The sequence below is a fragment of the Pristis pectinata genome, chromosome 1, assembly GCF_009764475.1.
Source record: "Pristis pectinata isolate sPriPec2 chromosome 1, sPriPec2.1.pri, whole genome shotgun sequence".
Taxonomy (NCBI): Eukaryota; Metazoa; Chordata; class Chondrichthyes; order Rhinopristiformes; family Pristidae; genus Pristis; species Pristis pectinata.
In genome coordinates, this window is record NC_067405.1 from 39,169,249 (window position 1) to 39,185,249 (window position 16,001).

At 38.4% G+C, this 16,001-nt stretch overlaps 1 protein-coding gene across 4 annotated transcripts in view; it reads right to left on the bottom strand.

The window, feature by feature from the left end:
• The window catches only part of c1h7orf57 (chromosome 1 C7orf57 homolog), a 65,183-nt gene that overhangs the window by 9,918 nt on the left and 39,264 nt on the right, over positions 1 to 16,001 (bottom strand). For 2 of the 4 annotated variants that reach the window (XM_052024649.1, XM_052024641.1), the window contains 4 exons: positions 15,755 to 15,891; positions 3,889 to 4,010; positions 3,165 to 3,203; positions 1,924 to 2,074 (listed from right to left, as the gene is read on the bottom strand). In XM_052024649.1, the coding sequence (XP_051880609.1) occupies positions 1,924 to 2,074; positions 3,165 to 3,203; positions 3,889 to 4,010; positions 15,755 to 15,891 (449 nt within the window). The remainder of the gene's footprint in view (positions 1 to 1,923; positions 2,075 to 3,164; positions 3,204 to 3,888; positions 4,011 to 15,754; positions 15,892 to 16,001) is intronic. The other 2 variants (XM_052024668.1, XM_052024660.1) reach the window with 2 other exon arrangements.

Here is a 16,001-nt window from a genome sequence, read left to right on the forward strand (position 1 = left end):
ATAAAGTAAAACCCTACCTGTTCTTCCCTATGCCTTCTCACTGAAGCCTTTTATTTTCAAAAAAGCTTCTCTCACTACCTACACTTGGGCCACTTACTCCACCTCTTCATGTTGAAGCCTCTTGAGCCAAAGCCTTCGCTCTCCACCCTAACACTGACCACTCCAACAATGGCCACTCTGCTTGACCCTAACTTCTTTTTATAATAATATTGGATTTCTAAATGAAAAGTCAAGAAGGAAATTTGGGGGGCACTTTGTGCAATGTATGATTTGCCATAGAAGTTTGAACTGAAGCTTGTAAGCAAAATTCACACTTTATTTCCATGATGTAGTGACAAATCAATGCAAATTGGACAATTGTTGCTTATCACTGATGTCTGCACTTCAATGTCTAAAGTGGCTCGTACCAGTCAGACTGGCTAGCAATAATTAAATTCAGGGTTGCATCTATAAAGAGCAGGTGCTTTTTGGCTCCTAATGATGCTGGAAAACATGACACAGCTGGGAATTTACCAAGGGAAGAGCTGGCAAAGCATAGACAAGAGTGAGCCCCATATTTCATGGATGGCACTCTAAAGGCCCTAGTAGATGAGGAAATGAGGAGAAATGTTCTCTACCAGAGGTGGGGAGGAAACCCTCAAGGCAAAACATCAAGCTTCAGTAGAAGGCTGCCACAGTGGATGTCAATACCAGAGTCTATCCCAAAGGACCTGGATCCAGCACAGGAAGAACACTAATGACTTCTTGTACATGGTCAAGGTAAGTGAAAACACTTTAACCTCCCTTACGCTCAAGTGCACCACTAGCTGCTCTGTGCAGTACATCCACAAACTTAGTTATCAATTTCTGTTGAGTAGGTTTGGAAATAATGGCTCATATTTTGCCATCAATATTGAGCTGCTATGCTGAAAGCCAATTTCTGGACTTAATCTGAACAATTTATTCTCATCCTAAACAGAGACCTTCTGGCTGAAAACAGCCATATCTTCAGTGGCAAAGTCAGTGCAGCAGCAGGGCCTTCTTGTTTAATCCCACAATATGGAGAACATTGCAAGGGCAGTCCACCAAACAGCACAGCAAAATTTTGAGAAGTGGCCAAAGGCAAGGTCCCTGAGGCTGGCTATCAAAACTGTTAAAGCTACTCTAAATCCATTAAAAATTAAATAATTAAGGTATGTTTATTTAAAAATTTAAGAAACAATAAAAAAGGAAACAGTTTAAATCATGTAAGGTTTTGAAGCATCTGAAATCGAAAAACATTGAAACAAATTTAACTAATTTAATCAATATATACAGGTACTAAAACATACCTTAATTCCATGCAGCAGTCCTTGTCTACTGACATTAAAGGGCCAGAACTCCCTATGCTAGGTCTAAACAAATACAAATTGTAGGACTGAAGTGCAGTTGTAGAAACTACAACATTTACTGCAAAATTTGGCCTAATATTCATGTCACTTTTCACATTCAGACAATACACCCAGCTACAGTATTCCAATATTGCCATTCATATCTCATAACTTCCATCAACTGCCAGTTAATCAACAGTAGAAGTCAGATCACCCACTCCTTTTCTCTGTATTCATACTTAGAAAACATTACAATGCTGGTTTACACCAAGCCCACAATTCTATAACCGAAACCATCTCACAAAAATAAGCAACACACCAAACAAAGGACAAGTACTTAAACCAGTAAGTTAGTCACCAATGTTAGTCTCATGTTTAGAATATTTTGTAACAACATTAATGTCAAAGATCTGACCCTGACATAAAGTAAATGGAGAAAATATTTTTAAAAATGCCTTCAATTTTCTTATATAGTAATTATTCAATGTATATATGGAATAGATTTGAAAGATTTGAATAGATTTGAAAATATCTTTTCACTTGTAACGGCTTTGGGTGTGACAATATAACTTGCCTGTGCTCGCCAAAAATTTTGAAGAAGGAGTCGTTTTCCGGAGTACCTTTGTTCTTCCCACATCCTCTGATGCCAGTCATCCTTTTTCCTCGATACGTGGGCTGATTTCCCTCAAGCAAAACGTCATCTTTCATAGCAACTGAATGCTCTTCTTAAAAAAACCAGACCGAGAATTTAGGAAGAATATAGTTTGCTGCTTAATATTTCACTTTACGTTCAATGTTAATGAAATTTTAATGCTGTGAAGAATCTAGTATTATGTGTAATTAGGCATAGAATTTGTCTTTAGAAATTGGACATTTCTAAAACAAGGCAGGTAAAAAAAACCCTTGACCAGACCCTGCAATAATGTTAGTCATTTAACCTGTCATAGATCAAGACGGCTACCCTCATAAAGGCCTAATGCATCTTATTAGTTTTCTGGTATTTAGTGGCTGAAGATCTATTGTTCGAGGTTAAAAGTATGAAGAGAATATTTAAATGGGTCTGGATATAACCGGCACTTCCATTGGCTTCGATGGTGTAGGTGCATCACTATCAGTTTTTCCATACTTATTTTTGAAAAAAAAGCAGTTTAAATTTGCTGGTGTCCAGGATTTCAAAAAGACTCCAGCACCTGAGTCCTAGGCCATCTCAGTGATGACCAATGAACTAGCCTTCTTTTGTTCTATAGATTTCAGATCCATTAATCAAATTCTTCAAGATTACACAGTGATGAGCAAAGTATTATTTATAAATAAGTGTCTATATTTATGTCTGATGTCTATCACAGTGGTGTTTCCCCTGCTTCTCATTGCAATCCTACTGGAAATGTAAAGGGAAATGGTTACACATGTGTCTCCAGGGGACATTCCTGAAATTCATTTGGGACTCTCTTCTTGGGAGCATGGAACCTGTGGACCAGTTTAATGGAACCATGGAACCAGTTTAAAACTGTGTTTTAAACTGTGTTTTTAAAAAGTAACTGTGTTACTTCAGAACCTGAAGAGCAACCTGACCATGGCCATTTTCTGATTCCTAGTCAGTTGTGGGGTGGTGTGTGGAATGCTGTTTAAGTCTGGCCAGCATGTCATAGTAGCATTCACACTTTCACCTAGGTTCACTGTAGAACGTCAATGTCATCAATGAGTCCAGTGACCTGCAGGTTAACAGAATCTATATATCACTGATGGCATAAGGAGGATTCTATCTGATTCTCCGGGTTACAATCAGAAGATACTTGCAAAATACAAGGTACAAACCTCTATTTGTTGTTTGCTCTGACTCTTCTCTTCCAGAATCTTCAAATTAAGGGAGATAACCAGAGAGAAACTGAAGTTATTACAAGACAGCACAATTAAGGAAATGGAATACTGTTTGAGAATCTCCCAATAGATTCAGTTTTCAAAAACACACATCAAACATTAAAGATGCATTGTCTTAAGAAGCAAACAGAGCACTAGTTACAAAAATAAGAATCCTCTTTAAGAGAGAGAGAGGAGCCACAGTAGCTTCCATGTCTTCTGTGCCATTTGAAATGGATGCTGTGTTCAGATAATTCGACCAAATCATGGGGCTAACACCTCGGGGATCAGGAATCAGAAATCACCATTACAGGTATCACTGAATGATGTACAGTACAGCATTATGAGCAGTAGCATGGTATCATTGGTTCCCTTGCCTAAAGACTCTCATGTGCAGAATTAAATTGCCTACTCCACCACTGTTGCCTAGAAACCACAGAAAATTTAGCTTTACTGGCAGTATCACTGATGCAGCCAGTCTAGATACAAACATCACAGTTGCCTGAGCATTCCCACTAAGCTAATAATGTCAAGCTAGCAGCTAAATTTCTTCTCAGCATTTGAAACCTGAAGGCATATGACATGGCAGTTCTTGCACATCCACTATAAAGTTCCTAATTGCAAAAATATGATCATGCATGGCCATTGATTTTCATAGGACTAATCAACTATGATACTGTACCCATATTTTGCTCTTTGGTGGTTTTCACATCCTTATGTTCGGAAAACCAATCATCAGCATAGCCAAAACTAAGCAGCTTCTGCATGCTAACTGGTGGTTCCTTTCTACGTGTAAATCTATTACTTAGGAAAATCAAAAACAATATATTACAATAAAGAAGGTTTCATTACAGAAGATGTCTTATAAAATTAAAGTAAAATTAAATTAATTGGCATGCTTTTCAGAAAACATATTGTAAATATAATTTCTGCAGAAAAAGTCATATAACACCAATTGACATATGAATCGATTTTACAATCTCACAACAAAACTTGTCATAATGTTACATAATATCAAGTTCATTGTAATTGAAAACAACTGTAACTGTAATGCATTGTTATTTGGAATAAGTGAATGTAAATAAAATCTTGCATAATTTCTGAAATTTTTGATCCTTGTTGGCATAAACAGAATGATTGGAGTATTGTATTATTAATATTTTTTTCTTTTACTTTTTTTCTACTTACTAATTGTTGGATACCAGATGGTAAGTATTTTCTGAAGGAAGTGACTCATTCCCCAAAATAATCCATTAGCCAGTACCTCTCCAATATCTGGTCCAATCTATACATTTTCAGTTGTTTGGGCCACTATTATAGGAGGGTTTCATAAAGGTGCAGGTTCTTCACCATAACTGTGCAGTTCATGAAAAGTATTGCTGCCTTTGTATAACCAGGAATAAACCCTAAATAGTTAAGATTGTACACAACCCACCATTCTCTTTTCAGAATACAAACAAGGCTGAGATTCAGTAAATTGTTTAGGACTCTTGTGTTGTTGTGGATGTTGCTCTTTGGATCATCAGTTAAACTTGGTCCTGCCCATTTCAGCAGACAAATAGTCCCATAGCACTTTCTGAAACACTGCAGGTGAATGATCTAGTGGTTTCGTTAACATTGTATCACTCATCCAATATCATTAATGGATCTGCACTTTGTTTTCTGTATGTGGGTGCATATGCAGATCTGTTGCCACATTTGCTTATATTGTAATGACTACACTTCAAAAGAGATACTATAAAATGCTCTAAGGTGATGAAGAAAGAACTTAGTTTTATGCCAGGTCTTAAGGATCTACTGTACATTACAAGGAAAATTCATAAACTAAGTTTATATTAAGTTTGAATGGATCAACATGTTTAAAATAATAATGAGATTTTTTTGGAGTATATACAACAAAACTATATTGTGGTAGTCCAGACTGTTTAGTAGTAAAACCAAGGAACACCTCTTGATTATAAACATTACTTGAAATTTGGAACCCACTCCCCAAAAGGTTGTGGATAAAGTAACAACTGAAATTTTCCAGTCTGAAAGTGATAGATTTTTGTTTGGTAAGTGTATCGGGAGATGAGGTGTGGGGGCTCTAGGTAGACTTACCCATAATCAAACTGAATGGCAGCGAAGGCTTAAGGGTCTTAATGGTCTACTCCTCTTCTAATACTCCTATATAACAGCTATCACAACCTCAGGATGTCCTAAAGAATTAGAGAGTCAATGAAACACAAATGAAGTGTACTCTGTTATGACCTAAGGGAAGTTACTCAGCCTATGTGTGCATACCAATTCTTCAACAGCATATTGTTGAATGACTAGATAATTTCCTGCAGTGGTATTGCTTCAGGGACAAATGTTATCCTGCACATATCCTCTGTTATTCTTCAAATATTATATTAGAATTTTTTATGTTTACCTGAGATGAACTTGGGGTCTGAGGGCTTTGATTTAATTTCTCGCTGATAAGACTGTGGCCACAAAATTTGGCAGCTTGATGCTTATTGCTTGGGCACAACAGATGCCAAATTGGTGCCAAATTGGTTCAAAATTTGTTATTAATGGACATTTGTAGCATGGGTCACACCTACCACTGAGAAGGGTATTACCATATACACATCAATGCCCATTCAACACAAGCAGGGAAGGTAGATTATGAGATTCATCAGGGTACAATGCCAATTTGATCTCAGAGTTGCAAAACTAGAGCACATTGAACCAACTAATGTCTTGTGTGATTCACCAACAGGAAAGCCTTCTCCATCACTCACCTCAAACCTTTAAATTATGTTACCTGCATATGGCCTGGTTGTTAATTTGTTTCTACTGCCTTTAGCTTTTATTGAATGACTACTTGGTACTTTTCTAGACTTTCTTAAAAATGTTAAAGTCTGCAGGGTGTAGTTTGTCAGGTGTTGAAAAACCTTATCATGGTTTCAAATTTCTGTAGAAGACAGTTGCACCCAGCATGGATGCATTAGTGACAGTCCTTTGGTGTGCCGCATAACTAAGAATGGCCAGGAGATGTGCGAATCAAGACAAGCAGTGAGAAGAGATGGTGGGACAAGGGTTCACAGTGGAAGACAGGGAAGGAGACAGGTATATTCTAGAGCAAGTTAACGTTAAAAAGGAGGATACATTAAATATCTTGTGGGCTTAAAGTAGATAAATCCCCTGATGAGATGTATTCCAAGCTGTCATGGGAGGCAAGATGGGAGAATTGTTGAGGCCTTGACAGAGATCTTTAAATCTTTGCTGGCAGTTGAGGTGCCAGATGTGATATCTTTATTAAAGAAGGACAGCAGGGGTAAGCCCGGTAATTACATGCCAGTGAGCCTAACGTCAATGTTAGGGAAGTTATTGGAAAAAAACTCTGAAGGACAGGATTAATCTACAGTTAGAAAGGCAGGGATTGGTCAGGGATAGTCAACAGCAACTTGGTGGGAGATCCTGTCTGACTGAGCTTTTTGAAGAGGTAACAAAATAAATTGATGATGGCCTAGAGATTAGTGACGAACAGGAGGATCTTAGTTTGCAAGTCCATAAATCCCTAAAAGTGGCACACATAGATAAGGTGGTGAAGAAGGAATTCAGGATACTGAATATATGAGCATGGAGGTTATGATACAACTTTATAAAACTTTGGTAGGCAACAGCTAAAATAGTGTGTGCAGACCTGGTCATGAATGAGAGAAGTGATTGCACTGGAGAGGGTGCAGCGGAGATTTATCGATATGTTACTGGGATTGAACATTTCAGTAATGAGGAGAGACTGGATAGGCTGGGTTTATTTACTATGGAGCAGAGGAAGCTGAAGAGGGACCTGATTGAGTTGTACACAATTTTTAAGGGGCATAAATAGGGTGGATAGTGACAAACTTTTCCCCATAACAGAGACACAGAGATGTCTGAAACATGAAGGCACAGGTTTAAGATGAGGAGTGTGATGGTTAGAGGGGATGTGGAAATCTTTTCTCATTTAGAGGGTGGTTGCAATTTGGAATGCACTGCCAGGACAGGTGGTGGAAACAGTTTCTCCCACAACATTTAACAAGTATCTGGATGAGCACTTGAATTACCAAGACACAGCAGGCTACTGACTAAGTGCTGGTAAACGGGATAGTATAGATAGGTACTTGATGGTCAGCATGGACGTCGTTGGCCGAAGAGTCTGTTTCTGTGCTGTATGACTATGAATTTATGACGTATCTACCTAGAGTGCATGGGAAGCAACTCTTCTACGAGAGTCTCTATGAGGAAAAAATTTAGATAAAGCATCTGGAATTTAGTAAAGTCATCTTCCCTGGAATATTCTACTAATTTCACCATTTTGTACAAAGCTCAGAACAGGATGAGGAGTGCTTGTCAGTGGCTGTTAAGGTTGCTATGACGATGAATTGTATGTGCTAGGCTCTTTCCAGAGAAGAGCTGGAGATATTCTCTAACAATTTGTAACATTCACTGCTGCATTCACTCATGCACTTCATTCTGATGGATTTGAATAAATTATTTTCACTCTTGACAGAGCAAGCATTTGGTGTTGCAAGGATGACAAACTTCCCATAAAGTGGGATGCTATTGTAGGGTACTGCATGTAAGCTTGGAGAGGAATCACAACCAGTAAGGATTTGTCTTCCCCAGCAAAAAAGCAAACTGGTAGAGGAACTCAGTGGGTCAGGCAGAATCTGTGGAGGGAAATGGACAGTCAACATTTTGGGTCAAGACCTTTCATCAATCCAGATGAAGGGTCTCGACCTGAAATGTCGACTGTCCATTTCGCTCACAGATGCTACCTGACCTGCTGAGTTTCTCCAGCAGTTTGTTTTTTGCTCCAGATTCCAGTATCTGGTCTCTTGTACCTCCAGGATTTCTCTTCCCCAGCTGATATAGGACCCTACATAATACAACATGCAGGTCAATGACCAGAATTTTGTCAACAGTCAGGCTGCTCTAGTTGCGTAGCAGTACACTGTACTATCATGGTTATTGGATGCCAGAAGTTATTCATTGACTACAAATGTACCCATAGACAGCACCTGTAAAACAAATGCTCAATTGCCCCTTGAGAATGCAGTGAGGAACCACCTACAACTGAGTAGCTTGTTAGGCCATTTCCAAGGGCAGTTAAAACTCAACCACAGTGGGTGAGTCTGGAGTCACAAATAGGCCATAGCGGGTTAGGATGGCAAGTTTCCTCTCCTAAAGGGCATTAGTAAACTGCATGGGCTTTAGCATGAATTCTGTAGTAGTTTTTTGGGGTCATAATTACAATGGTTAGTTGTTGTTCCATGTTAATCCAGGCCTCTAGATTACTAGTTTAATAACATAACCTCTGCATCATCACTATCTTTTCATTACTTTAAGTCTACAACCTTTAAGCAAAGCATACCAATTTGAACTGATGCTAACCATTTAAAGAATTAGGCCTCTGCTGAGATGTTAAGCCATTCACAGCAAGGCTGACTATTGAAATTATTGTAATAAGCAGGCAGCACAAATGTGTTGTGCTGTTTGCACTGGGTGGAATTGGAGCAGGTTAATCAGGATCATGGTCCCGACATTCAATTTCTTTACTGCCCTCTTATAGCTCTGATATTTCTGATAGCATATATTCCCTCATTGTTATGGAATTGTAGCTGAGATTAGATGCTCGAATGTCTGGGGATTGAAAATGTATAACCATCTGAATAAGAGGTGAGTGTGCTTTGACTGACCTAAGGCCAGCACTTTCAAGTGTGTTTTTTTCCTTTTGTCCTTTCTATATCAGATTACCTCTAGAAACTTATTCACTCTTCAATTTTTCACATAGGTACTTTCCATACTAAAAGTATAAAAGCTGATAAAAACATTTTTTTCTCCACACTCTCAATCCAAAAACACACATATCCTACCCTTCAGTCATACAGCAGAGTGAAAGTAACACAGATAAAGACAGAGTGAATTAATAGGAATGCTGCAAAAAGGAGAAATTGATCAACAATTACACTTGCCAAAATTATGCATGTCTCGTGCTTAACAAAAATATTTGCTCAAGATTTTTTTCATGTAAACTGTTCCATTAATAAAAAGCACCTACTGGGCATGAACTATTAATACAAATAAACATGGTTACGCAATTTGCCAGGAAATATATTGCAATGTCTGTTTTACTGAAAAGTGAATCAGCTGCACTTAAAAATACATGTCTCAATGTTCTCAGGGATATCACCAACAGCTTAAGAAGCCCACTTGTGACCTCCATTCCTGAGTCTGTAAAAGTATATAGTCAGCAACTATGGGTGATAAAAGGCATTCCTTAGAAGGAGGTCAGAAAACACAGGTCCAACCAGCTGCTTGAGAACCTGACAGCCTCACACATCCACCCACGTCTGTGTATCTTGCTTCTAATGGAGGATGGTCTTCATCTAACATAATATAAGTTATCCTTCTTTGATGGACCTCCTCCAGTGGAACCATCACCCCACTGCCATCTAATGTTGCAGTGCTGTTCATATATTTATGTTGGAGCATTGTAAACTATTTGATAACTTCTTTTGCTGCAGTTGCAAATTATCCTTTAACTTCTTCTCTGAATCCTTGAGTTTTCTGTCACTTCCTCAGTCTTGAAACAGTTTAATAAATATCATTAATAACACTGTCAATGATTGTGACAAAGTTAGATTATTCCTCCTTGCTCCTTATCCTTCACAATCTATCTTTAATTTTGACATGGTTGACCAAACTATCCTCCTTCTCCAATGCCTCTCCACCATCATCATATTCAGCTAGAGCACTTTTGCCTGGGTTCATTCTTATTTATTTAGTTATAGTCAGAGAATCACCAGGAGTAGATTACCTTCCCAAGTTATTATCATCACTGCTTATGTCCTCTAGGGATCCATCTTTGGGCCCCTCTTATTTTTCATTTACATGCTGCCTGCTGGCAATATTATCCAAAAACACGGTATGTTTCCACATGTATCCTGATGTTACCCAGTGCAACTTCACAATCACCTCTTTTGACCCTGTCCACTATCTCTAAATTGTCTGAATCCAATAGTGTAAGCGATACACCCAAAATTTCAACCAATTAGAACATAGAACAGTACAGCACAGTACGGGCCATTCAGCCCACGATGTTGTGCCGACCTATCCCCATTCAATCTATCCCCCTCTCTACTTCACCACCCATAATCCTCTATTTTTCTTTCGTCCATGTGCCTATCTAATAGACTTTTAAATGACCCTATCATATTGGCCCCTACCACCACCCCCGGCAGTGCACTCCAGGCATCCACCACTCTGTGTAAAAAAAAAACCACCTCTGACATCTCCCCTGAATTTTCCTCCACACACCTTAAACAGGTGACCTCTAGTATTGGCCATTGCCACCCTGGGCAAAAGATGCTGGCTGTACATTCCATCTATGCCTCTCATAATCTTATATACCTCTATCAAGTCTCCTCTTATCCTCCATCACTCCAAAGAGAAAAGCCCTAACTCACTCAACCTCTCCTCATAAGACATGCTCTTCAACCCAGGTAGCATCCTTGTAAATCTCTCTGCACCCTCTCCAAATCTTCCACATCCTTCCTATAATGTGGTGACCAGAACTGAACACAATATTCCAAATGTGATCTAACCAGAGTCTTATGGAGCTGCAACATTACCTCTCGGCTCTTGAACTCAATCCCCTGGCTAATGAAGGCCAGTACACCATATGCCTTCTTAACTGTTCTATCCACTTGTGAGGCAACTTTGAGGGATCTATGTACTTGGACCCCAAGAACTCTCTGTTCCTCCACACTGCTAAGAATCCTGCCATTAACCATGTACTCTTCCTTCAGGTTGTTCTTCTAAAAAGTGCTTTACGCTTTGATGACACCCACTCTAGCCCCATATTCAAAACACTGATATGCAAATATGCGTGGTCTCAAAATAAAGCAGTTTCACAGGAAGCCCAATCCAGCCACTCTGAAAACCTGCACTCAATTTCGTTGATTTTCAAAATCAGTTACTAATATTCAATTTGCTGAATTCCAATGAGCACAAATATAATAGCTATAATGAATCCAATAGCCACTGTCTTTTGTCCCTGTCACTAACTCTGTTCCCCAGCCATCAACTCACATCTTCTTTTCTGGCAACTGTCTGGAACTAAACTGGAGCATTCACCACCAATTATGAATCTCACTTCCGTGCCATCATTAGAACCTCCAACTTGCATGTGGTAATATCACCTGACTCCTTTCTTTACTGAGCACATCTGTTGCTGAAACCTCAATTAGCCTTGATGTCACTAGACTTGACTATTTTAGCACATTCCTGGTTGATTCCAACCCCTGAACACTTCTCCTAACCACCCATCTCACCCCAACACCTCATATTCTATGCTCTGTGAATGTGAAAACATCCAAAATTCTGGTACTTTGCTGTCTTTGTCCTAACCAGTGTTAAGTTTTTTTTTAACCAGAGTAATAATTTATAATTAGATTTCTGTACTCAGGTCTGTGGGTCATAACATGTTTATTCTTCCAGCATCATAATTTGTGCTCTGCAAGTAGAGAGCAGTATATGTAACCATACAATATCATTCTCTTTTTATCCTTTCAAGATTTAACATCCCTTTTTCTTCTTTTAAAATAAAACAGATTTTTTTAAATTTTAACTATTACTTGGATGATCTATTATAACTTAATTCTAATATTCTTGCTGAAAAATAATCTACTCTCAATATATTGTTAAAGCAGAAAAATAGTCCACGTTCATTTTGTTGACTGTAGTCATTCTGTCTGTGATCAGCAGGTGCATTGTTTTGTTGATACAAATTTAGTTATTTCTGTTGCTGCAGAAATTTCACTCACTGGCTAACGTTGCTGGTGCTATTGCTAACACTTCCTGTTCTAACAGCTCTGGTGCAGGTCGGAGATTTGGTTTCCTCTCATCTGTTGACCGTGATATACCTTCTTGGGCATTTTTTCATAATTTAATATTTACATGCACTGCTGGTCCTCACCACAACACAGGTGATGATTTAGCATGGTTGTTATACTGTTTTAGTGTTAGCTTCCTCTTACTTGTATATCTGCAGTTTGTTATCTTACTTCTTCATGGTCTTGTGCTATTTTACTTAGTTATCTTGTACTTTCTGGCATTTAGTAGCTTGAATGTTTATTTCAAACGAGTTGCTCAATTAACCTTTCTCCGTCTCCTTAGATCTGCAGTTACCGGGTATATTGCTAGGTTGTATATTAAAAAATCATTGACAGCCTCACCTGTTTCTTGTTTCATGTTTTGGTACTGTATTAAGGTATGTAACAAGTTTTCCAAAGAAAACATCAACTTTTACTTGCATTCTTATTTATTTTCCAACAATTAAAAAGACAGTCCTTTCTGTTTTGCTCACATAAAATAGCTTGTCTTGTCTTTATTACATGCCTTTCAGAAAACTGCTGAATGTTAGTTTATATTTGAACTTATATTTTCTGAATCCTTCAGTGTCATTGGCTTCCCAATCCATTGTAGGTTTGAAATTGTCCAATGATCACAACCATTTTTCACGCATATGCAGATGGCACAGACTATCAGAACAAGATAATGATTTTCATTCAAATTCAGCACCCGAATCTTTGTACAATATAATTTCTTTTTCCACTTACTTAACCACTGCCACAATGTTATGTCTTGATTGGCTTCCAGAGCACTACTTGTTGCTTACAGTTTCAGACTCTGATTTACAGCTCAACTATATGTTTATTTTTCCATCTTTTTGCCATATGCTTTAATGAATGGTTTACTGAGTTCTCTTACTACAGAATATAGTGCACTAGTGAGTGATACAGTGCAACTGGTAAAAAAAAGTATAATATATATCTACTTAACAATATAATTCTCTATTTATTCTTGTTGCACTGCCCATTTGTGATGCTTATTGGCTTCCAGTTAAACTGGGCTCAACAGCTCGATGCTCCAGTTGAGTTTCAGGCCTCACTGCTGTGGCTGTCCTGTGAAGTGGAACTGTTTGTGAGGCAGTGGATCCTGAGGCCTTGCCCCTGCATGAGCTTGATGGCCTTTTGACAGCTTGCTGCTGTCAAAGACCTGGAGAAATGTTTCTAAATATTTCTGATAAATACAATTCAAATTGATAAAAAAATTAATTAAAAAACTAAAAATAATAAATTTACTTAAAAATGTTTAAGCAATAGAAAGTAATTAAAAACATTGTGATTAAGTATAATGAAGCAAAAAAAATTTACCTTTATTTACTTTTCATACCTAATTTAACTGAATGGGATCTCATTACATACACCAGCCATGACTGATGTAGAGCCAAGAGGCCAGATGTGAAGTGCATGCAGCCCTCAGTGTGGCTGAGCTTTGCCACTCAGTGCTATACCCAGCAGTGAAGTAGAAGTCAGATGCACTGGTGCATAAGTTAGGAATAAACTGGGCCATACACTGCAGCCAGATGCTAGTGTTTTACAGACCCACTGGCTAGCAAGCGGTATGATCCAGCTCATTGTCTCCATTTTAAAATTCCAATTTCATAGCCCTCCATGGCTGCGTCTTTCCCTATCTGTGAAATTCTCTTCAGCCCCATGATCCTCTGACATATCTGCATTCCTCTACTTCTGGCATCTTGCTCATCCCCAAATTTAATCAATGGACAACTGAGTCTTTCACTCTCATGACTTAAGACTTTGAATTCACCCTTAGCATAACCTCTTCCCTTTTTCTTTCTTTAGGATTCTCCTTAAAACCTGCTACTTTTGGCCATGCTCCCTAACATCTCTTTGTAAGCCTTTTTATTACTATGCTTCAGTGAAGCACATTGTGGAATTTCTGTTATATTAATGATAAATGAATGGAAGGTCTTGCAGTTAATGGTGAGTTGCAGATATTTAAGAACAATAGTGATATTTGAAGTTTTTGACCTATCTAAGCAAATTTCCTATATTCTAGTAACTATTCAAATCAGGAGGATAATTTATTGCTAACTGGGCGCTAAGCTTATATCTTACAAGTCAATTATTTATTTTTGCTGGAGTTCAGAATTTGCCCTCTATAAGTAAACATTGAAATGCCAGGTCCCTAGTATCTTCCTAAGTTAAATGCTGATTCTGATACACCTGGTATTAGAATTGGAATTGGAATACTTTTGTCACATGTACTGAGGTACAATGTAAAACTTCTATACCGTTCAAACAGATCAATTCATTACAGTGTGCATTGAGGTAGTACAAGTTAAAACAATAACAGAATGCAGAATCGAGTGTAGCAGCTATAGAAAAAGTGCAGTGCAGGTAGACAATAAGGTGCAAGGTCATAACGAGGTAGATCGTGAGGTCAAGTGTCCATCTTATCGTACTAGGGAACCATTCAACAGTCTTATAACAGCAGAATAAAAACTGCCCTTGAGCCTGATGGTATATGCTTTCAGGCTTTTGTATCTTCTGCCCAATGGGAGGAGGGAGAAGAGAGAATGTCCAGGGTGGGTGGGGTCTTTGATTATGCTGGCTGCTTTAGTGAGCAGTGAGAGGTATAGACAGAGTCCATGGAGGAGAGGCTGGTTTCCATGACATGCTGAGCTGTGTCCACAACTCTCTGCAGTTTCCTGTGGTCATGGCAGAGCAGTTGCCATACCAAGCAGGATTGCATCCAGATAGAATGCTTTCTGTGGTGCATCAATAAAAATTAGATGTGCCAAATTTCTTTAGCCTCCTGAGGAAGTAGATGCTGGTGAGCTTTCTTGGCCATGGCATCTATATGGTTGGGCCAGGACAGGCTATTGGTGATGTTTACTCCAAGGAACTTGAAGCTTTCAACCCTCTCAACCTCAGCACCATTGATGTAGACAGGAGCATGCGCACTGCCCCCCTTCCTAAAGTCAATGACCAGCTCTTTTGTTTTGCTGACATTGAGGGAAAAGTTGTTGTCATGACACCATGTTACCAAGCTCTCTGTCTCCTTCCTGTACTCTGATTCATCGTATTTGAGTTATATTATTACATATCAGATTATTATGGAGTAAATTACTACTGCTGATATCAATGGAAAAAGTGCATTTTAAATATGCTTTTATGTACATTTGATGCAGAACCTTGTTTTGCCAAGTTTCCACTTCTCTAGCCCAAAGCAAAATTCTGTCATTAGCAGTCATTTCTTTTATCTTCTTTGCTGATTTCAGAGGAGGATAAGATTCTTGCAGTAGAACATCAGACATTCTTTTATGTTTTTGCCTTTGGTCTCCAATACACATTTTATGAAACAGGTATATAGTGCATCACAGTACTAAATTTCAGTTAAAATTTTTGGAAGTTTCCCTGTGTTCAAAAGTTACCTTTGGAAGCATTTGGGCTCTTAAAACCCAACACAACGTTTCATACAGGAGGATACTCACATCTTCCTCCATACCAGAACATGTGAAGTCATTTTCAGTTACACCAAAATGCTGCCATTGATCTGAAAATATATTAGCCAAGATCTTGCCAGGAACAAAATGTGGTAATTTAGATTTTTAAAATCATACTTTCTAGTTGGTATCTTATTATTCAGTAATAATCTATAGCACTTACCTTATTCGGTTGACTGGCATGGCAAGCTGCATCATTTGCTGATTTGTTTCAGTACCCAATGTCATAGCCTCCATCTGAAGCTGAGATGGCGTATTTCTATCCCGCTGCCGTCTAATACCAATTTCAGGAGTCCCTGACTGAACATATTACACCAGAGAAAAAAATTCATGAATATTTTTGGAACTGCCTGTAATATTCTCATTATATCTGCAAATGTTAACAACTCTTTCATATTAAAAATGGAGAG